General features: G+C 39.4%; 1 protein-coding gene across 1 annotated transcript in view; it reads right to left on the bottom strand.

The window, feature by feature from the left end:
* Positions 1–26,279, bottom strand: part of LOC150075318 (structural maintenance of chromosomes flexible hinge domain-containing protein 1-like) — a 736,477-nt gene that overhangs the window by 675,317 nt on the left and 34,881 nt on the right. Inside the window, exons 7-8 of the mRNA XM_090388445.1 lie at positions 22,650–22,769; positions 12,444–12,607 (exon numbers count right to left, since the gene is read on the bottom strand). Of these exons, the coding sequence (XP_090244571.1) occupies positions 12,444–12,607; positions 22,650–22,769 (284 nt within the window). The remainder of the gene's footprint in view (positions 1–12,443; positions 12,608–22,649; positions 22,770–26,279) is intronic.

Below are 26,279 nucleotides of genomic sequence, written 5' to 3'. Positions count from 1 at the left end.
GTTACTGAAACATAAATATTTCGTAGATAACACTCGTTACGGAAACATAAATATTTCGTAGATAACACTCATTACTGAAACATAAATATAGCGTTATAACTGTGTTGGGATACAAGTTTAGGATTTAATTTTGTACTGAAATTGAAATTTTATTGAAAGTAAATCGAAATCATGACTAAAACCAGAGCAGCAAAGCAAAAGGCTCAAGCTAATGGGAATGCTGTGGCTCAGGGGAGAACTGAAGGGGGCAGTTGCCCTCTGAATCACAGCCTTTTAAGATGCACTATTTGCTTGATGTTTGCGGAGCAGTCAGGTATGGGACATGATACTGCCATGGGGGATGTCTTTGTATGTGCACGATGAAAGGAGTGTAAGGAAATCAGGCGACAACTCGGCGTTCTTATGGGTCTATATGAGAGCTTGAAGGACAGGGTGGATGCCCTCGAAGGATTACAAGTGAGGGGCCCATCAAGCTCTCAGCTGACCACACCAATGCCAGAGCATGCACTTGGTCATCGCGCAACACAGCGGCAACCCCCAAGGCAGAATGCGCTGGTCCCAAAGCAACTAGTAGTTGTTGGTGACTCTATTGTCAGGGGAAACGGGAAACATGCTTTGTAAAAAGGATAGGTGGAACAGGACCAGGGTGTGTCTGCCAGGGGCAAAGGTTGATGACGTTGTAGAGCAGATATCATCTTTTAAGGGCACAAAAGGTGATATAGTTGAACACGTTGGCACTAATGATATTAAGAGTAGGAGACCGGCGGAATTACTTAACAAGTACAGGTCACAGATGAAAAAAAGCCGTGAATTACGGTTGAATTTGAAAGTGTCTGCAATTCTGCCCAGACACGATAGGAGGGAGTATATGATGAGAGCCCTGTCGATCAATTCGGCCCTGGAAAGATTGTGCAGGGCTCAAGGGGTAGAATTTTTTTCAGCCTGGTCTGTACTTGTTAACAGGAGAGACTGCTTCTACAGGGATGGGATACACTTCAATAGAAAGGGTGCAAGAATGTTTGCTGATGCTATCGAGGCAGTGTTAGGTGGGTCGGAAAACTGCTAGATTGGGGGGAAACAAGGACCAATAGATTAACAGTAGCCACTGGCAGAGGAAAAAGTGATTCTTGCACTGCTTCTATTGGAATGAGCAGCAGCCTGGAAAATAAGATGCAGGATATTTCAGAGACTGCTGGGAATCATGGGGGGTACAAGTAAACACATGGGTTGTGTTAGGGTGGCTAAGAGGAAGAGCAGGTGCATGTATACTTGCGTGTACACCAATGCTAGGAGTTTAGTAAATAAATTTGATGAATTTGAGATATTGCTCAAAACATCAAAGGCAGATATTGTTGGGATTTCAGAGACGTGGTGTCACACAGATATAAGGAATGCAGAACTGGAATTTGGGGAGTACATTGTCTACAGAAAGGATAGACAGGATAGGAAGGGAGGAGGGGTTATGCTACTAGTTAAGAAACAAATAAAATCCAAGGAAGTGAAGCCAGTCGACATCGCTGGACAGTGCAGTGTTGAGTCAGTTTGGTGTGACATAAGCATTGGGAGATCAAAATTGAGAGTAGGATTGTGCTATAGGCCTAATGACTGTACAGAGAAATAGAGGGGGCCAGTAAATCAGAGGGTCTTATAATGGGGGATTTTAATTTCCCAGATATTGACTGGAATTTGGGGGCTGGTCACTCACACACTAGCAAGGCTTTTGTGGATTTATTGGATGATTATTTTTTACATCAGCATGTTCGGGAGGCAACTAGATTTTTTTTTTTTTTTTTTTTGATTTGGTAGTTGTTGGCGCATCGGCTTCTGTGGCCATATTGCACCTCCCAAGGTTTTTGCAGTACTTTGATCCAAGCCCGAGGCGGGAATCGAACCCGCGACCTTTGGGTTGCTGGGCAGGTACTTTACCCACTCGGCTAGCCCGGTCGGCTAGGGAGGCAACTAGAGGGAGAGGGAGAAGGAGAGGCAACTACTAGGCTTTACATACCAACTAAGAAATATTGTTCAATTTTTAGGTCTAAATGGATGTCAGATGAACTAATGAGGCACATGGCAGAGAAGAAAAATGCATGGGATACATACAAATTAACACGTGACACAGAAGCCTATGATAGATACAAGTTGATCTGTAACCAAGTTACAAAGGAGGTTAGGTAGGCGAAGGCAGATAACGAGAAATCCTTGGCAAGGGATGCGAAGAAAAACAGCAAAGAGTTCTTTACTTATGTAAACTCTAGATGGAAGGGGATGAATCAGATTGGTCCACTTGATATCGATGGGTCAACTGTTGATGATCCTGCTCAGGTAGCTAACAAACTAAATGAATATTTTGCATCGATATTCACACATGAGGAGTTATTCAGCGAGAGGAATGCCAGAGGTATATTCAACTCTGGCAGTAAGCTAGAGAATCTTGTAATAACTGAGAGTAAAGTGGAGGAGAAATTGTTGAAGATAAACACAAGAAAGGCACCTGGGGTGGATGGGATCTATCCAGTTATATTAAAGGAGGCAGCAAAGGAAGTAAGCAAACCCTTAGCCATAATTATGAGAGCTTCCTTGGACTCAGGGGAGGTACCCATGGACTGGAGAGGTGCAAATGTGACCCCAATTCACAAAGGAGGATCAAAGGCTGACACAAGTCATTATAGACCTGTGAGTTTAACTTCTGTTCCTGGAAAATTAATGGAGGCACTTTGTTAAAGAAGCACTGCAGGATCATCTAGACAAGACTTCAGTTATAGCTCGGACACAGCATGGTTTTGTTAAGGGGAAGTCTTGCCTGACCAATTTGATTGGATACTATGATGCAGTCACAAAAGAACTGGATGCAGGGAATAACTTTGATATTATATACTTGGATCTTAGAAAGGCTTTTGATACTGTTGCACATGGAAGACTGCTGCACAAATTGGAGCAGTGTGGCATTGGACGCAAATTGCTGCTATGGATAAAGGGGTGGTTGAGGGGGAGAAGACAGAGAGTGGTAATCAATGGACACTGCTCATTGTGGACTAATGTTATTAGTGGAGTCCCTCGGGGTTCAGTATTGGGTCCTTTATTGTTTTCTGTATTTATAAATGATATTGATGATGGTATATCAAGATGGTATATTGATGATGGTATATCAAGATGGTATATTGATGATGGTATATCAAGATGGCATATTGATGATGGTATATCAAGTCCAAGTTTGCAGACGATACAAAGGTTAGCAGGGTTGTTAAGGACACTACTGATGCTATGCTGCTGCAACAGGATCTGGAAAGGTTGAGCAGATGGGCTGAGAGGTGGCAAATGAAGTTTAACATTGACAAATGTAAAGTACTGCATATGGGAAACAGTAACCCCAGATCAACGTACCAACTCTGTGGTACTACGCTGACAGTGGTAGAGAATGAAAAGGACCTGGGGGTAATTGTGCAGGCAGATATGAAGTTCTCTGAGCAGTGCAGACAAGCTGCAAGAGTAGCTCATGGTGTCCTGTCAATGATATAGAGGAATTTTTCTAGCAGGGATAGGGATGTGATTATTCCATTGTATAAGGCATTGGTCAGGCCACACCTTGAGTACTGTATACAGGTCTGGAGGCCTCATTTCAAGAAGGATGTAGAGCTGCTGGAACGAGTACAGAGAAGGGCAACAAGATTAGTGAATGGAACAACGGGTTGCTCTTACGAAGAAAGGCTTAAGTTTTGCAAATTACAGAGTCTGGAGACTAGGCATCGGCGAGGTGTATAAGGCTTCGAATGGCTTGAGCATGCTCAATGCCAATGGGATTCTTCCTCTTGCTCAGAATAATCGGCCTGAGAGGGCATAAATTCAAATTGAGGAAGGACGGATGTCGGCTAGATGTGCGGAAATTTGCCTTTAGCCAGCGGGCAGTCGGTTTGTGGAATAGACTTCCATCACTTGTTGTTGAAGTTGATAGCCTAAACAAATTTAAGGCTCAGCTGGACAAGTATTTCGAACGAACGGAGGGGTGAAATGGGAGTGGTTATTTTTTATTTATTTATTTTACTTTATTTTTTTTTGGCTGATGCTGCATAAGCTTGCTTTCTTGCATCAAATGCCTCTACTAATGCTAATGCTAAAGTTCTTGGCTAAGAATGCAAAGAAATTTCTGAGGCTAAATGTTAATAAGGCACCTGGGGATCTATCCAGTTATATTAAAAAGCAGCAAAAGAGGTAAGCAAATGCTTGGCCATAATTATAAGAGAATCCTTGATTTCAGGAAAGGTTCCTATAGATTGGAGGTATGCAAATGTGTCTCCTATTCACAAAGGGTGACATGAGTAATTATAGACCTGTTAGTTTGAATTCTGCTCCAATGAGCTGCTCCTAAAATAAAAAACACTTCTGTACAAATTGGAACAGTGTAGCATTAGGAAAGTTACTGCTTTGGATAAAGGCTGGTCAAGTGGAAAAAGACAGAGAGTAGTTATAAATAGGCAATGCTCTTCCTGGACTAATGTTATTAGTGGAGTCCCTCAGGCATCAGGGTGGTGTCCCTTGACTGTTTACAATATTTATTAATGATACTGATGAAGTCATATCAAGCTTGCTGTCTAAGTTTACAGTTGATACAAAGGTGACAGGGTGGTTAATGACAGGAATCAAGGCATTCTACTACACAACACCTAGATAAATTAGGCAAATGGGCTGAGAAATAGCAATTGAGCCTTAACATTGGTAAATACAAGATACTGCATATGGGCAGCAGTAATCCCAGAATATCACACCAATTAGGTGTGATATTCTGGGATTACCACACTATTACTATGATTTTTAGCGTTTCTCACCAACCATTGAAGTAAAAACGAAAACCAAAATCTTAAAAAGCTTTATATTTAAATTTACAAATTTACAGTATATCAAACAAAACAAAATAAGTGTGATTATACAAATAAAATGTTACTGATAATAAAATACTGAATTAAGATAGGATAAAACAAATGTAGTTTACAGTGAATGTACAAATAAAATGATAATAAAATACTGAATTAAAATGCAATAAAATATACTAGATTAAAAGCACTAAAATAACTGAAGCTTTCACAGGCTTCTGCCTTCTTCCTCAACAGTGCACTTCTATTCTGCGGTGCCTCATTAAATACCAGCAGGTTCATGGTGCGTCTCACGTAAACGTGTACTGTTCCCGTACATGTTGGAACCGGAAACGGCTCGGGAGCATTCCAGGTGAAAACGTTCATCCCATCCAAGGATTACTGGCTCAAAGAGTGGATGAATGTGTGTACCCCTGTCTCTATTTATAATATTCTTAACAGAACTAATTCGTAATTCGTAGGCTCTCGAGCCACTTGCAGTCCCAAAATCTATGCGCCCAATCAGTGATGACTGCTTCGTCCGGGGAGATATGGTGTTGCTTCTCCCAAAAATGTTCAGCTACGGCAGAGTTATCATAATCCGTATTTCTTATCGCGTTTGTGTGCTCCCCAGACGAACTTTGAGGTGCCGTTTTGTTTCCCCCAAACTCTGGGCACTTGATGCTATATACGACCCCACTTATATTTTCGTGTTAGATGGGGTCTTTCACCTGTGACACAACCGTGTGCAGCTTCCAGCCTGGGAGCTGCACGCAGTGCATCTGGTAATTCCTTAGTATACGAGCTATACGCTCGGTTAAACCTGGATAGTAGGGAACGTATGCGGTGGCTATCAGCATGAAGGACTCACATCTGCATTGCCCTCCACTAATGTATTTCTCTATGATCCTCTGGGGGTAGCCACACTTCAAAAGATCTGCCGTAACACGCTCATACTCTATTTTCCTGTCCTCTGAGGTACTACAATGCGATTTTGCCCTATCTACTAGTGCTCTTATCACACTGTTCCTGTGATGGTTGGCCTGAGCTGAGTTGTAATGTGAGTATTGGCCTTTGCACATAGGTTTTCTAAACACTTTTGTTTTCAAACACTGGCCTTCTCTACAGATCAACACATCCAGGAACGGCAAAACCCCTCCTTCTACCTCAGAGGTGAATTGTATGAACGGGGAGAAGCTGTTAAGAAAATTCAACGTCTCATCTTCACTCCCCTTCCGAATAATTGAAAACATATCATCAACGTATCTTTTCCATGGATGCTTAGGGAGAACCATATCATTGAATAATCTAGCCTCGAGCTCCTCCATAGCTAAATTAGCTATGATCGCACTGATGGGGGAGCCCATGGCTGTACCGTTAACGGACTTGTACATGGTGTTACAGAACACCATAATAGTGCTTGAAAGACAACTCTATGCCCTTACCTCTAGGCTTAATTGTATCCTACTGTTCAAGGTGGTGTCTCTCTCTGTAAGGCCACATATGCACAACGTACCCCATGGTCAATTGGGATGCATGTAAACAGAGACGTCACGTCGAAGGATATCATAATTTCGTTTTCTTCTATGCATTGTTCTCTTATAAATTGTACAAACTCCTTGCTGTCTCTGATACTATACTCAGAAAGCCCTACTAATGGTGAAGTGTGACTACACTTCACCTTCTACACTTCACAATGCTGTATGAAGTAATGAAATTTTTGGATATCGCATACACATGGTAAGAATATAACCAGATCCTTGACATAAAGTGGCCTCGACAATTCCCCCTGCATCCACACTACTCGGACTCCCTCCAGTCACTATCTGGCAGAGTAGAGGTAGCAAGATTATACACTAGCTGATCTGGAAGCCTCCTAAAGAGTTACACACCTCGACCCCTGCTTACGTTGGTTCACACATGGGTGGTCAACCACAGTGTGCTTGTGCATGGGGGTTATACCCAGGATTACTAACATCGTGAAGGTACAAGCAGAGGATTTGGATGTCACAGACCATCCTTGGTCCTTGAGATCGTCACAGACATTCTCTCAGATATGCCAGACAAGCTGTACTTGCTACCTGGAAGTCTAAAACGCTGATGGAACTGATATTCGGGTGACACTCAAGTCAAGTGAAACCAATTTCGGCGAAGTCTGGACGGTCTGTAACAGCCAAAACCTCTGCTTGCACCTTCACGATGGTGGGACTGTTAGTAATCCTGGGTATAACCTCCATACACAAGTACATGGTGGGTGACCACCCAGGTGTGAACAAACGTAAGCAGGGGTCAAGGTGTGGGCGCCCACACCACAGGGAGGAACGCCGCCCCTCTATGTTACCAGGCAATACTAGGTGGTAGATGACTCTCATCAACCGGTGAAATACCACCACTTTGCTTATTGGAGGCTTGAAGTGGTGGAACCCATGTTTAGTCTCTAGAGCTAAGTTCCGGTCAACTCTTCCATCATGCAGTACGATTGATGACCTTTGAGGTTATGATGAACGTCGTGGCGAGATCCAATATTCCTTACATTTCGAGGGTACAGCTCTAAAACGGTGTTCGCAGGCCAGCCACTAGTTAGTACACCGGACCGAACCTATTGGTAACTCTCTAGGAGGCGTCTGGATCAGCTAGTGTATAATCTTGCTACCTCTACTCTGCCAGATAGTGACTGGAGGGAGTCCGAGTAATGTGTATGCGGGGAGCATTGTCGAGGCAGCGTTATGTCAAGGATCTGGGTATATTCTTACCATGTGTCGCCATATCCAAAAATTTCATTACTTCATACAGCATGTCCCACCCACTTTTTCTTACTATTGAATACACCATGAATTGTCAAACTAATAGAGCAAGCTTATCTGCGAAAAGATCTAAACCTCCCAAGCACTTCCTAATTCATTTCACAAATATACGTGGTCTCAATTCTAATCTCAATGATGTCCATTTCCACTTGCAGTCTGCCAAACCCCACGTACTTTTTCTGACAGAATCTCAGCTATCGGTTGATTCAACTACTGCTCATCTCAAATGCCCAAATTATTCGCTGTATGATTCCTTTCGCCTCAAAGATGATACTTGTGCATTTGTCCGTTCTGATATTCCCTGTCAGAGACTTGGCAATTTGGAATCTCCTCTCTTTGATCTTCTCTGGCTTAAAATCTCTCTACCTCATTGTGTCAAATTCATCTGTTGTCTCTACTGTTCTCCCAACTCCACTAATCACTTGGAGCTCTTTGACTTCCTCTCTTTGCAACTTGACTTTCTCCAGTCCAACTTTCCTAACAGTGAGGTAATTCTCCTTGGTGATTTTAATGTTCACAACTCCAGCTGGCTTCCGTTTTCTAGTCACACTGACCCAGCAGGTCGAGATGCTGAGGCTTTTGCAATTACTAATGACCTTGCAGATTGTTCATTTACCTACAAGAATACCGGACAATCCTAATCATACAGCCAATACGCTTGATCTTTTTCTCACAAACAACCCTTCTAAGTACACAGTCGAAGTGAGTGGTCCTTTAGGCACTTCAGATCACAACTTGGTGATTGTCTCTTCTCCAATGGAGCCTTTATCTCACGGCTATTCCCAACCTCGTATTGTTTGGCATTACAAGAATGCAAAATGGGATGACCTGCGAGACTTCTTTTCTTCTTTTCCTTGGTCTGATTACTGTTTCAAAACTTCTGATGTCAACGTTTGCTCAGATCGTGTCAGTGAAATTATTCTTGCAGGAATGGAATCCTTTATCCCACACTCCACTTTAAAATCTCGTCCTTTATCTAAACCTTGGTTTTCCAATAAATGTGCTAAGGCTGTTCAAGAGAAGAATGTTGCATATCGTAATTGGCTTGTTTCTAATTCTTCAGTTTCATTTTCTGCCTACACCAAAGCTCGCAACAATTGTAAAGCAGTTGTTAATCAGTCCAAACTAGAGTTTGAACAGGCTAAGAGTAGAAAACTTGCTTCCTGCCCTAATGGTAGCTGAGCATTCTGGTCTCTTCCCAAAGCTATTGGCCGCAACTTTTGCCCATCTCTGCTCTCACCTCTGTCCAAACCAGATGGTTCTGTTGTCACTTCAGCCAAGGATAAAGCTGACCTGCTAGCATCCCATTTTTCTTCCAACTCATGTATTAATGATCTTGGTAAAACACCTCCCACCATTCCCAACACGCTCCATTCAATGCCTCCTGTAGTCTTCCGTCAAAAGGATATCAGAAGGATTTTGATGAATCTTGATGCTAAGAAAGCTCCAGGTCCTGATGGTATTTCTCCACTTGTTCTCAAAACCTGTGCTCCTGAACTTACTCCTATTCTTTGCCGCCTTTTTTCACTTTCTTATTCCAAAGGTGTTTTTCCTTCTGCTTGGAAATTTGCTCATATCCAGCCAGTTCCTAAAAAGGGTGACAAATCCCTCCCATCCAATTATCGTCCCATTGCAATTACTTCTACTCTTTCTAAAGTAATGGAGAAATCAATTAACCGCCAACTCTTAAACTACCTAGAAACCTTCCATATGATCAACAATCGCCAGTATGGATTCTGTCAGTGTCGATCCACTGGTGATATTCTGGCTTATGTTACCCATTTATGGACTAATTCAATGGAAAGGTTCGGTGAAAGACAAGTAGTTGCTCTTGCCATCTCAAAGGCTTTCAATCGTGTTTGGCATAAAGGTCTTCTAAACAAGCTTCCATCTTATGGTTTGCCAACTGTTTTTAGTAATTGGTTATCCAGTTTTCTCTCTGATCGCTCACTGAGGGTGATGGTAGATGGCTCTCTGTCTTCTAACTTCTCCACTAATGCCGGTGTCCCCCAAGGTTCAGTTCTTTCCCCCACTCTTTTCCTCTTGTATATTAATGACCTTCTCCTATTGACTGGAAATCCTATCGATTGTTTTGAGGATGATAGCACATTGCATTGCACTTTCCATTTTGAGAAACCTTGTCCTGCTCAATCAGCTCCAACTTCTCGAAAATCTGCTAGCAATTCCTTAAATGCCGATCTTCAGGTAATCCTCCAGTGGGGCATTTCAACCCTTCTAAAACTCAGTCTTGTCTTATATCTCACAAAAAGGATTTTTTTTCTTTTATGCTTATCTTTAGTGACACTCCGATTTCTAGGCAAAGTGATATATCTCTTTTGGGGATTACCCTGACTTCTAATCTCTCTTGGCACAAGCACATTACAAATATTGCTTCCTCTGCATCTAAAAAACTTGGTTTTCTCTTTCGCTCTCGGCGTTACGTTTCTTCCAAACAGCTGCTCCCTCTGTATAAATCGCAAATCCGTCCTGCCATGGAATATTGTGCCCACATCTGGGGTGGTGCCCCCAAAACCTCTCTCAGGCTTCTTGATTCCATTCAGAAGAGGGCAGTTAGGTTAATTAATGATTCATCTATAACAGAGTCTCTCCACTCGCTGTCTCAAAGACGTACTGTTTCTGCTGCATGCCTCTTCTACAGATACTTCCATGGGCACTGTTCTTCTGAATTGGCTTCTATAATTCCCGCTCTCTCTTTCAAAACAGTCCAAACGCGTGCCGCCACCAGCCAACATCCATTTACTGTCCAACTTCAAACTCACAGAACCAACTTTTCATCTTCCTCGTTTATTCATTCAACTGCCGTTTTTTGGAACAAACTTCCTTCATATGTATTTCCTGAAAATTATAGTCTACAGAAGTTCAAGTCCAATGTCAACAAATACCTTCTTTCGTCTTCTCAACCTCCAACCCAAGCACGGTACTAAGTACTATACTTCTACTATAGATTCTAATACCTCTCGTGTTTGGGATTTACATAAAAAAAAAAAAAAAAAATCCAGACTTCACCAAAAATTTGGTCCACTTGACTTGAGTGTCACCTGAATATCAGTTCCATCGGCATTTTAGACTCCCAGGTAGTAAGTACAGCCTGTCTAGCATATCTGAGAGAATGTCTATGACAAACCTCAAGAACTTCATATATACATTTTTTAAACACAATTTCTTAAATATGCTTACTTATGCTTTCAAAATTTCTTTGTTTTCTTTATTTTTATACTATATGTTACAGATATCCACAGCTAGATGAAAGTATACATATAATAAAAAAACATAATAATAAGAAAAAGTAGTGATAAACAGGAAATAATAAGAAAGTACAATGCAAAATTATAAAATTAATATTTACACCATGTATGGAAACTGCACCAGCAACTACATTATGCTTTAAGGCAAGGCTACTGCAGCTTTAGGTAACTATTCCAAGCTACCTTTACTGACAGATGAAAATTGATAATTAAAATTAAAAATAAGTAAAAACATACCAAAAAAAATCACATTTCCATCAGTGAATGTTAAACAGCTAAAAAAACAGTGGATACCCTATTTGGATGGAATAAAAAAATCAGAAGATGGAACTGGCCTCTTGACCTGTTTAACGCAACAAGAATGAGAAATAAAAATTAAGTTATAGGGAAGAAATTAAAAAACTAAGCACTGTGAATACCAGGGGAGAAAAAAGTGCACTTTTCTCGACTGATTCATTGTTGAAAATCTAAAACCATAATGAAACTGTTAAGAAATGTTTAATTTCAGTTTTAAGTTTTCAAAGACAAACCATTGGGGAAAAAAAGTACACTATTTTTCCGAGGGATGAAAAGTTCTTAGTTCTTTAATTTCTTCCATGTACCTTATTCATTTAGTTCTTACACTTCATCCTTTAACAAGGCAGTCAGGGGGTAAGTTCCAACCTTTAAAGCCATCTAATTCATATAATTGTCATAGTTTCTTGGAACTTAAAGCAATGCTGCAAATCATTATCTTCACAACAAATCCAGGTAGTCATGTGTTCTATTAATTCAGTTCTGAAACAGAAAACACAGTCTGTTCACTGTTTGTTTTTCTTTCTTCACCCTCCCTCAAAAAAAAAAATAAATAAATAAATAATAATAATAACACTCCTGGAAGAACTAAACATAAAGGTGGTGCCTATGACTGTGAGGGCACCACTCTTCATTATGCATTATTACCTAGAAATACCAGTCAACTCATACTACTACTCATTCCTTCAGTACCACCGGTGATTTAATCTTCTTCAAAAACAGAGATATTTTTCAGACACTTCACTCATTATTTCGTATGATAATACCTGATACTATGGAACAATACTTATCAAGTAACTTCTAAATCAATGGAACTGGGAAACATTGGGATCACCATGCTTCCCTAATGTGTTCCTATAACTCACCTGTTCCTAAAATAAAAGGATCTCTATAAGACTAGCATTTCAAGAACACATGGGACATTTTAAATGCCAATCTCTTGAAGATGTTAATGAATCATACTTTGCCAGTACAATTTAAGATGTTAATAAAATCCAGTCTACTGATGGCACTTCCAGGATACAAGTAAGGGAAAAGGTTATGCAGATGGACTGTAATTATACTGAAATAATGCAATCAATAACTACAAAAATTATCACACAGTTAAAAAAGTATAATTTATTAAAAACTGTACTTTTTTATTACATGGTTTCACTATCTTTTCCTCAACTTTCATGTATAGAAAAAATGTATTTCGTATATAATGACTTTTTGAGACTATATTATTTACTCACGCTAATTGTGTACACCAGTTTCGATAATTATGTTTCAAATAAGCCACATGCTCTTGAGAAATGCCCCAAATAGCAACACAGGTAAAACTTTCCTTTCCAATTTCTTCAGCTATTACTTTTTTCATTATATCATCTTCTGATGAAATATGACTAGAATCTCCGGGCTGTAAGAGATTAAAAATAATAATAATTAAACAGCAGTGAAAAAATATATATCATTAAATCTTTTGAGATGATTTTAAATCAAAAGAGAGCAGGATTTTATTGATGTAGTTGAAAGGTTGTAGTACATAGCAGAAAGATATGAATATTCAATCAAGAAAGATTGCAGTGAAACAAAGAGAAAAGAGAAAAATAAGAGTTATGCTAGTTAATGATGATGGTGTTAAAGATGACGAGAGTCTGTGTATATATACATTCTGCAAAGTGAACCTGCACCAACACAGATTTACTGAACAGTATAGATTCAAAAAAACGGGTAAACAGTTTCAGAATATCAGAGAAATACAAACATTTATTACTGGATGCTATAGAACCTCGATACGTCCAGAGTGTTACATGGCAGATGTTGATTCAGCAGTCCATTTCTTTCCAGAACTTTGCCAGTATGTCTGCTGTAAATGATGAGATTGCCTCAGCTCTTGTCCTTTGAGTTCAGGATAGTCTGTTGGGGATGGTGGCATAAATATGGCTTCCTTTACACAAACCCACAAGGCGCCTCCGTAGCCAGGTGGGAAGGAGCAGCAGTGCGTAGCACACGCTTCTTGATTAGACCGGGGTTCGAGCCCGTCACCACCAAATACGGAGGATGCGGAAAGGTCAGGGAATGACCACCGCATATCCCGGAGCAATATGGCCTTAGTTGCTAATGCTCCTAAAAACCAAATAACAACAACAACAAACCCACAAGTTGTGCGTTAAATCCACAGACTTAGGGGGGTGGAATCGTGTGCCATCATCTTTGACACCTAACCCCATCCATCACTAGGACAGTATGTTATTTATATATTCTTGAACATCCACATGAAAGTGAGAAGATGCACTGTCTTGCTGAAAGATGCAATCAGGAGAATCGTAACGCAGGATCTTCTAGACATAGCCACAATTATACTTCAAGAAAATTATACTTGTTTGACCAGTTCGATTGGTTACTACAATGTGGTCACAAAGCAACTGGATGAAAAAAATAATTCTGATATCATATACAGTAAGACCCCCCCCCCCCGCCGTATCCTTTCCAAGACCAACCGTGGTTGGCTGAAACCGCAGATATAAGCGAACACCTGCTGACCCCATATATAACGTGCTTTTCTTGTACATACATATGTATAATAAAGTTTAATTGATAAATTAAACACACAGTAAGACATTACCAACATTAAATACAGTAATAATAAAGTACAGAAAACTCTCGATTTACCGAGATTGGATTAACCAGAACACTTCAAGACTTCAAATTAAAAAAAAAAAATCAACTGATATTAAGCAGATATTTTGCAAGTCATAAATAAGCGACAAGAAAAGGCGTTATAAGTCGTCATTGGGAGATTAGTGTACCTATTATCTTGCGACCCCGGCTGTCTTCACACCCACCACTCAAAACAAAACAAAAAAAACACACAATTCTTTAGTTTGATTAGTGCGTTACATTGATTGTTGTGTTCCATGTTCCGTCACACCACAAAAGGACAAATTTTGTTTCGTTATTTATGTCAGTGATGTCAGATTTTTTTTTTTTTTGTTGTTGTTTTTTGTTTAGAAATCGCGAAAATGATGGGCAAACACAGGAGTTGTACTTTCAAATTAAACAAAAACTTGAAATTATTCAAAAGTTTGAAAATGGTGCATCCATTAAATCTCTAAAGAACCATTATAATGTTGGTGACCAAACCATATGCAACATCGTAAAAAACAAGGGGAAGCATTGTATTGGATGCGCGAGTAGTACATGTTAAGTTTTTTTATTTTTTTTTCATGGTTAACCAAGGGTAACTGAATTAGTGGATATGGGGTTTCAGAAACGTTTTTGATACTGTTGAAAATAAAAGACTGCTGTACAAATTGGAGAATTGTGACATTAAGGGCAAGGTCCTATGGACAAAAGGATGGTTGAGTGGGAAAAGACTAAGTGGTAATCAGTGGACACTGCTCTTCATGGATTAATGTTATTAGTGGAATCCCCCAGGGTTTGGTATTGGACCCATTGTTGCTTTCTATATTTATATATTCAATGATATTGAGGAAGATTGTGTCTAAGATTGTAGATGATGTTATTGTTATTTGGTTTTTAGGAGCATTAGCAACTAAGGCCATATTGCTCTGTGAATATGCGGTGGTCATTCCTGACCTTTCTGCATCCTCCGTATTTGGTGGTGATGGGCTCGAACCCCGGTCTAATTAAGAAGCGTGTGCTACGCACTGCTGCTCCTTCCCACCTGGCTACGGAGGCGCTTTGTAGATGATACAAAGATTGGAAGGGTAGTTAATGACAGTAATGATAGTATGTTACTGAAATAGGATCTAGAAAAATTAGGTAGATCGGTTGAGAAATGGCAGTTGAAGTTTAACATTGATAAATGCAAAGTACTGCATATGGGTAGCAGTAACTCCAGAGTAACATACCAGCTGCTTGGTAGTATTACACTCAGGGTAGTGGAAAATGAAAGAGATGTGAGGGTAATTGTGCAGTCAGATTGCCAGACAGGCTGCCAGGACAGCTCACAGGGTTTTGTCAATGATATACAGGAATTCTGCTAGCAGAGATAAGGAGGTGATTATCCCACTGTATAAGGCAATGGTCAGGCCACATCTTGAGTACTGCATACAAGCTTGGAGGCCTCATTTTAGGAAGGATGTGGAGCTATTGGAATGAGTAAAGAGAAGGACAGCAAGATTGGTGAGGGGAACAAAGAGGTGCTCTTACCAAGAAAGGCTTCAGTTCTGCAAATTTCAACAGCTGGAAACTAGGCACCTGTGAAGTGACCTGGTTGAGGCATTTAAGGCTTTGAATGGATTGAGCAGCTCAATGCTAATGGGATTCTTTCTCTTGCTCAGACCACACAAGAGGGGACACAAATTCAAATTGAGGAAGGAAGGTTGCAGAATATGTGTGGAAGTTTGCTTTTAGCCAATGGGTGGTTGGTTGTTGGACAAACTTCCATCTGTTGCTGTGGAAGTTGATAGTTTAAATAAATTCAAGGAAGAACTAGGCAAAGTATTGGAAGGAATGAACAGATGGAGTGGGAGTTTTTTTTTTTTTTTTTTTTTTGACTAATGCTGTATAAGCTTGCTTTCTTACATCATTTGCCACTGCTAATGCTATTCAAGAAGTTGAGGCATAAGCCAGTTATTCCATGTGTCCAGATGAACCAAGTTAGGGTACCCTAACTTGGTTCACTTTAATCTCCCCTCCCCTGGTAGGGAGAGGAAGGATGTGGTTTCTGTCTCCTCCCCCCTCCCTGCCACTCCCTTTTTTCTCCTGGTGGAGCCAGTTCCCACTAACCTTTCTGGGGTTGCCTTCCCTATCATCACAACATTTCTGTCTGTCCCCCCTTCCCTCAGTCTTCTCTAACTAAATATGCATTTTATTTATTTTTTTTTTATTTTACAAAGGGTACTAGGAACGTTTTGCAATATGACGCAACAATGAATCATAGGAAGCTGCTTGTTGCTGCATGTTGAGACATGTTCATACGTGCATAGTAGCTGCCGCACAAGTCGATGGGCTCAGTTATTCATTAGTAGTGAGAGTGTAAAGTGCTTGCAATGGCATCGTGGTCACGAAATGAGATAAGGACAGTTTTGCGGTATAATTTCGTGCGTGGTTTAACCATAGACCAGTGCTTAGAAGAAATGACTCTTGCACTAGATGATAATTGTCCACATCGTACAACGATATTCGGGTGGTATAGAGAATTCCAAAGAGGAAATTTCACTCTGGAGGATTCTGAGAAGCCGGGAAGGCCACGAACGTCAGTTACGGAGGAAAACGTTACTGCTGTGAGGAAAATGCTTGACGAAAACAGGCGAGTGACCTACCAACAGATAGAGGATACTTTGGGCCTAAATGCACCAGCAATTCGTTCGATTCTGCAAGATCATTTGCACGTGAAGAAACTTTGTTCTCTCTGGGTGCCGCATCAACTGACTGAAGAGCAGATGACACGACGTGTGACTTGGTGCCGGGAGATGTTAAAAAAGTTTGATAAGGGACAATCTCGGTATGTGAACAACATCGTGACAGGTGACGAGACTTGGCTGTACTATTACGATCTGCCGACCAAGGCTCAAAACAAAGTTTGGGTCTTTCATGATGACGACACACCCGTAATTGTCAGAAAATCCCGATCTGTAAAGAAGAAGATGATAGCTGTATTTTTCAAATCGAGTGGAATTGTGGAACGTGTCGTTTTGGACACGCAGAAGACAGTCACAGCTAAGTGGTATACTGAACAATGCCTGCCTAAAGTCATTGGATCTATGAAGAACCTGCGGCCAAAGTCAAGGATGGACACCTGGTACCTCCATCACGATAATGCTCCAGCTCACCGCGCCAAAGCCTGCACCGAATATTTGACCACGACAGGACTGAAACTTCTCGAGCACCCTCCCTACAGTTCAGACCTTGCTCCCTGCGACTTTGCACTGTTCCCGCATGTGAAAATGAAGCTAAAAGGGAGGCGGTTTTCCAGTGATGAGGACCTTCTACGGGCTTGGGACAACGAGTGTGCTTTACTCCCTAGTGAAACTTGGCAGAACTGGTTTAAAGATTGGTTTCGGAGGATGGAGAGGTGTATTGAATGTAGAGGAAATTACTTTGAAAAAATTAAATAAACAAAGCTGTATTGCAAAACTTTCCTAGTACCCTTTGTATTTTATTTTATTTATTTTATTTTTTTTTATTATTTTTTTTATTATTTTTTTATTATTATTTTTTTTATTTATTTATATTTATTTATTATTATTATTTTTTTTATTTTATTATTTTTTTTTTTTTTTTTTATTTTTTTTTTTTAGGCTCTTGCCACTGAAATCTTAGGAAATTAGGCAGCAGGGCCTGCCGGAGTACTTACTTCTAATGCGATCCGTCTATGCCTGACCTGCCTCCTAGGGGCTAAGTGTGGGCAACAGGCCCAACGGCTAAAAGGTCAGAGGAACAACACAACATAAACATGTACCTTACACTTTTTAAAATCTCTGGCCTTCACAGTGTTCTGTGTTTCACAAACACAGTACACAACACGGAGATGGAGGAACCCCTGGGGCCATTAGACAACGAACACTTTACACTTTGTCCAGGTAAATGTTCTCACTGATCATCATTTCCATAATTAAATAATGTTCATAATTTTCTGATTCAAAATAGCACAAGAAAAAAAAAATAAATGTATTTATTTTAAGAGTGTTCCATTCATTCTTCATGACCTGGTGATGATTTAATAATAGTATGCCTCTCTGTTCTATTTTCTGTCTAGGAATTCTTTGGTCTCTCCAGTAACAGCAACAGGCTTGGGCTTATGACTGCTTTAGAAATAGCATCATTATAAATGAGTAAACCTAGAATTACTAATTTTGTTTTGTTTTTTACATGAATAGCATCATCAAAAAAGAGGTGAATCTAGTATTCATTTTGACAGGTCTGGAGGCCTCATTTCAAGAAGGATGTAGAGCTGCTGGAACGAGTACAGAGAAGGGCAACAAGATTAGTGAATGGAACAAAGGGGTACTCTTAAGAAGAAAGGCTTAAGTTTTGCAAATTACAGTGTCTGGAGACTAGGCACCAGCGAGGTGATCTGACAGAGGTGTATAAAGCCTTGAATGGTTTGAGCATGCTCAATGCCGATGGGATTCTTCCTCTTGCTCAGAATAATCACCTGAGAGGGCATAAATTCAAATTGAGGAAAGACAGATGTAGGATAGATGTGCAGAAGTTTGCCTTTACTTGGTTGGTGGAACAGACTTCCATCCCATGTCGTGGAAGTTGATAGCCTAAATAAATTTAAGGCTCAGCTGGACAGGTATTTCGAATGAATGGAGGGGTGAAGTGGAAGTGGGTGTTTTTTTTTTTTTTTTTTTTTGGCTGATGCTGCATAAGCTTGCTTTCTTGCATCATATGCCTCTACTAATGCTAATTAGACTTTTCAACGAAGACGAATCTCCATCTAGTCCTACCCCTGTAAATAGCAGGGATCACTACATTCTCCTCGAATTACTGTCATACTAACTGTGCTTTATGACACAAAAGCATGTTCTACTAATAGCATATGACTCCCTCTGCCTCCAAAGAACTAATACAATGTAAGTAAGGCAAAGCTATTCAGAACGTTTCAACAGATTGCTGAATTCGTGATTTCAGCAATAACAACCAGTGAACCCAGGTCCAATCCATGTAAAACAGCCCTGTAATATCACATTATCACCATCAAATTCATTGCTGGTATAATACAATGAGTGAAACTGGGCATATGCCATATCCAGGTGCATCCATCTAATGTGTGGACATGATTCATCACTCAACCTTATTGTTCTGACACTGCTATAATATCCTGTACTTCAGTTCTCTGAACAAGGATAGGCACAAGGACCATGGTAACCCAGTCTGTGAAGTATTTTTTTTCTAATGGTTGTTGATCCTAGATTTATTCCAGTTTGATCCTAGATTTATTGTTTCTGTCTCTTGAGTCAATTTTTTAAGGATACCTTTGTGACTTCCTCTCACTACCTGTTTTAAATATTAGCATGATCTGAGGGTCAATTAATGGTGGTCAACCTGGTTTGGGGTAGATGGTTTCATTACCTTCTGGCATACAATTTTTTCAACAGCCAATTTTGGGTTCCCACTCTTTCTGCTATCCAGTAAATGGGAATGCCCACTATGGAACCTACACTCAAAAACTTAAGTCAACCATACAACAACCCTATTATCATTCAGCCTATCTCCTTTCAGTGTAAATTAAAATATTTTTTTTTTCTTTTTTTTTTTTTAATAGGCCCTAGCCACTGAAATCTCAGGAAATGAGGAGTGACAGGACCTGCCAGAGTAAATATAACTATACTGGGTGTACCTGGTCTGCCTCCATGGGGCCAGGTGTGGGCAATGGTTAAAAGGCCAGATGAACAACGGTACAAAACATTACACATCACAATATCCACACACTTTTAAATCTCTGACCTTTACAGTGTACTGTATCACATGACAACGTATACTACGTGGAGATGGGGGAAACCCCTGGTGCCATTTGACCTGAAAACACTTTACGCAATAACCTACTAACACACCTCTTATAAAGAGATTTAGGTCCTTTTCTTGTTCCATATTGTTCCAATTGCCTGTCATGAGTGTGCATGCCTTTTATATCCTACTTTTAACTGATAATGCCATCTACCTGTCATGCAACCTCTGGAATTAATTCATAGGGGTAAGATGTCCCAAAACATGTTAAAGGATGGCATGTGTTTTTTTATGTCATGTTTCATTATATGTTTTCATGTTGTTAAACAAAGCACTAACTGCACAAAATTTTCACAATATAATAAACTGTCTTAGTTTCAGAAAGCAGCTTTCAAGAGCTGTTAATCTATCTCGTAGTTAAAGATTATTTCAATAATTATATTTATATCTGTTTATTTAAAGAACAGGCAATATATGAAAGCAAGAGGCTATACAGCTACAATCAAGAGTTGCTGCAATGCTATACTACAAATAAGCAGAACTTCTCAACAAAGAGATGTATGATGCTATTTGAAAAATAGCATCATAACACAATAGTAACCCCAATCCACAAGAACTGATGTATTAGACAGCCAGTTTGATATTTATTGGCATTTCATCATATATTATTATATCTCAATATAGTACGTGGAACACTTCCGTATGATACCCTCCAGAAATTAAAACGGAAAAAACGAAAAAATCGACAACTTTTTTTTTTCCGACAATTTCGTTTTTTCCGTTTTAATTTCTGGAGGGTATCATACGGAAGTGTTCCACGTACTATATTGAGGTAAACTCCTCTTATTAATTTACTAATATTATCAACGTAGAACATATTGAGTATTACAGCTCTGATTCATACTATCTAATTATTATATCTCTGATATGCCTTAGAGCTAGTCATTTAAATTATCTTTTCTCAGTTATAAATAAAATTAGAACAGAAATTGCTGTTTTCCCATGAAATTATTTATTAATATACCGTATTTCCCCCAAAAAATTTGGGGTCTAAAAACTGGGTGCGTCTTATACAGTGGTTGTAGATTTTTTTTACTTGCATTTCCCGCTTTTTCGCACTTGTTGTCTTTGCGCTCATTGTTTTGCACTTGTTACCGGTATATTAGGTTACGTTTTGCCACGTTCTACCCAGAAACGGCTCAGAAAAGATTTTCCTACAGTGCTGAATTCAAGTTAAAAGTGATCCAGTTTGCAAAAGTGAATGGAAATCGTGCTGCTGAACGTAAGTTTGGTCCTCCTCCAACTAAGAAAACAATCCGAGACTGGCTACGGGCAGAAGAAACCCTACTGAAAACGCCATGGCAGAAGAAGGCCATTAGAGGCAAGTCAGAAAAATGGCCTGATTTAGAGAGGGAATTGAAGATATGGATTGAAGAGAAGGGCAATTGGAATTCCTGTGTCCACAAAGATGGTTCAGCATGAGGCAAGAAGAACTGCTGATGAAAAAGAAGTTACTGATTTCAAAGGAGGACACAATTGGTGCTTCAGGTTCATGAAACGGAATGGACTAAGCATGCGTACACGCACCAGACTTGCCCAAAAGATGCCTGAGAGCTATGAGCAGAAGGTCCTTGAATTTCATCATTTTGTCATTCAATGTCAGATGATACATCGGTTTGAGTTGGGACAGATTGCAAATATGGACAAAGTCCCTCTTCAATTTGATGTCCCAAGTAACAGAACTGTTGATAAGAAGGGGGTGAAAACTGTAACTGTGAAGACAAGTGGACATGAAAAGAGCCATTACACAGTTGTTCTAGCTTGTTGTGCCGACGGAACCAAGCTGCCTCCTATGCTGATTTTCAAACGCAAAACAATGCCAAAAGAAGACATTCCTCGAGGAGTGATTGTCCATATTCGTGACAAGGGTTGGATGGATCAGGATGGGATGAAGATCTGGTTTGAGAGTGTTTGGAGCAGGAGACCAAGTGGGCTCTTATGCAAACCTGCCCTATTGGTGCTTGATCAGTTCAGGGCACACACAACAAAAAATACAAAGATTGCTGCAGAGCAAAAAACAAAACTTGCCATCATACCTGGAGGCTTGACATCCCAGCTCCAAACACTTCATGTCAGCATTATTAACAAACCCTTCAGAGCTGCCATGAGAGATGAATGGAACCAATGGATGAAGCTTCTGGGGACAAACTGACACCAGCAGGATGAGTAAAGAAACCAACTATAGGAGAAGTTTGTAGCAGAGCAAAAAACAAAACTTGCCATCATACCTGGAGGTTTGACATCCCAGCTCCAAACACTTGATGTCAGCATTAACAAACCCTTCAGAGCTGCCATTAGAGATGAATGGAACCAATGGATGAAGTCTTCTGGGGACAAATTGACACCAGCAGGAAGAGTAAAGAAACCAACTATAGGAGAAGTTTGTACCTGGGTGAAAAGATCCTGGGATAATATCAAGATTGAGATCGTTGTCAAGTCATTTAAGAAGTGTAGCATTTCAAATGCCATAGATGGAACTGAGGACGAGGCAATATATGAAGACAGTGATTCTTCATCAGACACAGATGAGGACAAGCTTGGATGGGAGTTTTGACAGTGATGAGTTGTATGAATTTTATGATGAATAAAACTTGAGTTCAATAACTTTATGTAATACATTTTATTTTTTTTCAAATTTCGGGCCCCAAAATTAAGGTGTGTCTTATACATGGGAGCGTCTTATACATGGGGTTGATTTGATTTGGTAGTTATTGGCGCATCGGCTTCTGTGGCCATATTGCACCTCCCAAGGTTTTTGCAGTACTTTGATCCAAGCCCGAGGCGGGAATCGAACCCGCAACCTTTGGGTTGCCGGGCAGGTACTTTACCCACTCGGCTAGCCCGGTCGGCCTTATACATGGGGAAATGCGGTAACTCTTTCTTTCACATCTAAGTAAAATTAAAAGGACTACATCTACCATATATGTTGCAAAACTAAATTACACAACTAGAAACAGTTCAGAGTAATAACTTGCCTTCCTATTTCTAATAAATCCACTATATACAAATTCTTTATTTTTTTCTTTCCTTTCAAATTCTTCTTTAGATATACATAATTCATGAACATCTTTGGAATTTTTTGGTTTAGATATCATCTGTAAAATCAAAATATGTTATGTCAATCTAATTATATAATAAAATAATTTTTTGTATTTTTAAATCATATAAATAAACTGAGAAACCTTCAATATTTAGGATGGCAATAATTGGAATAATTAGCCATATTAAATAATGGCAATGTTTAAGGAGGATAAGTAGGAAGTTTCTCTTTCCTTAGCAACCACAACAGCTCAGAAAAGATTTTGGTTGTACAGTGGGTTCAGCCTACTGTACAAGAAAATTTCAATTAATCAACAACATCAAGCCTTCCACTTATAAATAAGGATCATTTCATTAAAGCACTATACAAGTATTCCTAAGTAAATATTTGACATGCTGAGCAGCTGTTGTATTATGTTAACATAACAGACCTGCTTCAGACCTTCAAAACATTGAGCAGCTCCTTTTCTGACAGTCACAGGCTGCCATTATTTGATGTTTTACTTGTATCATTAAACCTGGAATTTGAACTAGCAAAATAACTACAGCAGCCAAAAGATCAAAATCATTGTGAGGTCACAATAAATTTCCCATGTTCTGTGAGAAGAGTTATTTATACCATCAAGAAATTAAATAATATAATATTGTTAAGCCATATTTTCTGCTGTTTTTAAGTTGCTCTGATTTCTCCTGGTTGAAATTTTTTTTGTTTATTCTTTCCAAATTTGTCCCATTTAATACAGATAGGCCATGCACTTAAGAGGTGGGTGGTTGGTGCTTGGGATAATCTCAATTGTCCCATGATCACTTATTGATAATTCCTACTTCACCATCTAGGACTTACCAGGCAATTTTGTGTTGGGGTTATAATAGTTAGATCAGCAGTAGTAGTAGTAGTGGCATGTGATGCAAGAAAGAAGTGTATGAGCTTATGCAGCATCAGCCAAAAAAAAAAAAAAAAAAAAAATTCACACAACCATTCCCTCTAAATGTTTGTCCAGTTCCTCCTTAAATTTATTTAACCTATCAACTTCCACAGTTTCTGAAAAATGCAAAGAGGTGACACATGTAGAGTTTCTGAAAAATGCAAAGAGGTGACACAGTTGTTCCTTTTTATTATATCTGGCAGATAAAAGCAAAATGAAGGTGCCATGGAGATATACTGTAGTGTGGAAATGCCTTCAGTAATTCGATTTTTGCTTACAAAAGACTACATCAAGTGAAATTCATTGGGAATTCACGGAGAGAAAGAGAGAGAGCGAGAGAGAGAAAATATGATGTCAAAGAAACACGTGTTTTTGGAGTAATGAATTTAAGGGGCATGTGACCATTTCTGAACCAAGGAGTGGTAAGCCAACAATCCAAACAAATAACATCAGAAGCATTAAGCAGTGTGTTTTGTCAAATAGGCATGTGAAAATCTGAACGACTGTACAAGATTGTCACTAAGCAGATTGGATTCCATAAAGTGTGTGTATATAGCGGTATCCAACAAACTGACATAACAAAAGACAGTGCAAATGGGTGGGGGGGGGGGGGTAGTTGTTAACTTTGTTGTAGCTGTATGTAACAAAGGCAGAGTTTCTGAACAGGACGGTGATGAGAGAGAGAGAGAGATGCTGTTAGGAAAACAGGTGTGATGATGGAGGCGTCACCACAACCCAGAAATGGGCACCTCCATAGCCAGATGGGAAGGAGCAGCAGTGCGTAGCACACGCTTCTTGATTAGACCGGGGTTCGAGCCCATCACCACCAAATACGGAGGATGCGGAAAGGTCAGGGAATGACCACCGCATATCCCGGAGCAATATGGCCTTAGCTGCTAATGCTCCTAAAAACCAAACAACAAACAAACAACAACAAGAACAAACAACCCAGAAATGAAACTGGATTCAATGATATAGAAGTATTCACAATATTCCTTGAGGGGCAAGATGCATAGGTAAACTATGCTGTTTGAAGATAATAAAGCACTCAAAAACGTACATTGGTATTATTATGTTTATTTCCAAATTGAGAATATGTACACAATAGAGTCAAATGTTTCGTGATATTTTCTTACCACTTCTTCAGTGACAGCTTTCTTTGCAATATCACTATCACAAAAGATCATTTTGGTCACAAGAACATGTTTTGGTAGGGATTGAGCTAGGCAACAGTCTACTTCTTAATCGGGGGGGAAGAGTTTTGTTTGGTTGGAGGTGGTTAAGAAGTTTAAACTTATTTTTAATTTGCGTTGGGCCTCTATTATTAAAGATGTATATGTGGCTGTTATCAATCTGAATTCCTTTATTAACTCCTATTAAAAAGGCTTCTTTATACTTTGTAGTCTATGGTTATGGTATAGTCTGTGGCTAGTACTGATGTTTTAGAAAATGCTGATTTGTGGTCCTCTGCTCATGTATGAAGCTGGTCTGAATTTGTTACTCTGCATTTTTCAATATCCTCCTTGTGTTCATTTACTCTGTCTATGAGCTTTCTTTTGCTTTGTCCTATGTTCAAAGTTCTTGTGACCGAAGTGATCTTTTGTGATGGTGATATTGCAAACACAGCTGAAAAAGTGATAATAAAATACCACAAGACATCTGACTCCATTATGTACATGGAAATGTACTGAATGTAACAAATTTGGAAATATGTATATTTCCAATTCGGAAATAATAATAACACAAACATAGTTTTTTTGAGTGCTTTATTATCTTCAAACAAGAACTATCCTGAATTCCCTGTAAACAAATCAAGACCACATTAACTGTAAGAAAAGTCATGACAAGTGTGTTTTGGGATTGTGGAAGCATTCTTTTATTCAACTTTATGAAATGTGGGTCCATAATCAATGCTGAGTGTTATTTCAAATACTGCAGAAACTAAGGTCACAAATTCAACATAAATATCCATGACTCCTAATGTAAGATGTGGTTTTCCACAATTGGTATGCCAAGAACTTTGCTGAAGCTGTATACCTATAAATAATACTATATGTATTATGATTAGAAATTAACAACTGAGAATACCTGGCTAGCTCCAAGATGGCAAATAATGTGTTATTACCATTTTTGACTACATATTTGCATGGACTGGGCTTTTTGACCTTGATTGAAATTAAAACATCAGAGGGAGAGACTCAGATCCATTGATGAAGAAATGAGGCTTGTATTGTCGATTATTGCACCATGAATCAGCCGTCTGTGTTCAGTAAAGCAGGCACAAGTATCACATCGAAGGTATGTGTAGTTGTTTGGTTTAATACTAATAGAATTTTTTTTTTTTTTTGGCTTTGCTTTTGTACAGTGATTTAGGGTTCACAAAATATTAATATATGCATGAGCCAATTTCCATTGGATTGTTGGAAAAATAACAATTGATTCTATTGTAAATTATAGCATACTTATATTAAATATTGCCGTAAACTATGCTTTTTGGGGGATTAACATTTTGATGTGCTTTATTGTGCCATGGATAACTTAAGGTGTGCTGTGAAGGGAAAGTTGTGGAATACTGCCTTCCACTGACACACAGATGCATTAGCAGTTGAAATACAATCTGTGAGTGGTGCTGGAGTATCC

This window comes from Mastigoproctus giganteus, chromosome 14 (genome assembly GCF_048544385.1).
Source record: "Mastigoproctus giganteus isolate SK-2022 chromosome 14, ASM4854438v1, whole genome shotgun sequence".
NCBI lineage: Eukaryota > Metazoa > Arthropoda > Arachnida > Uropygi > Thelyphonidae > Mastigoproctus > Mastigoproctus giganteus.
The sequence above is the reverse complement of the archived record's forward strand: the minus strand, read 5'-3'. Positions and strand labels throughout refer to the sequence as shown.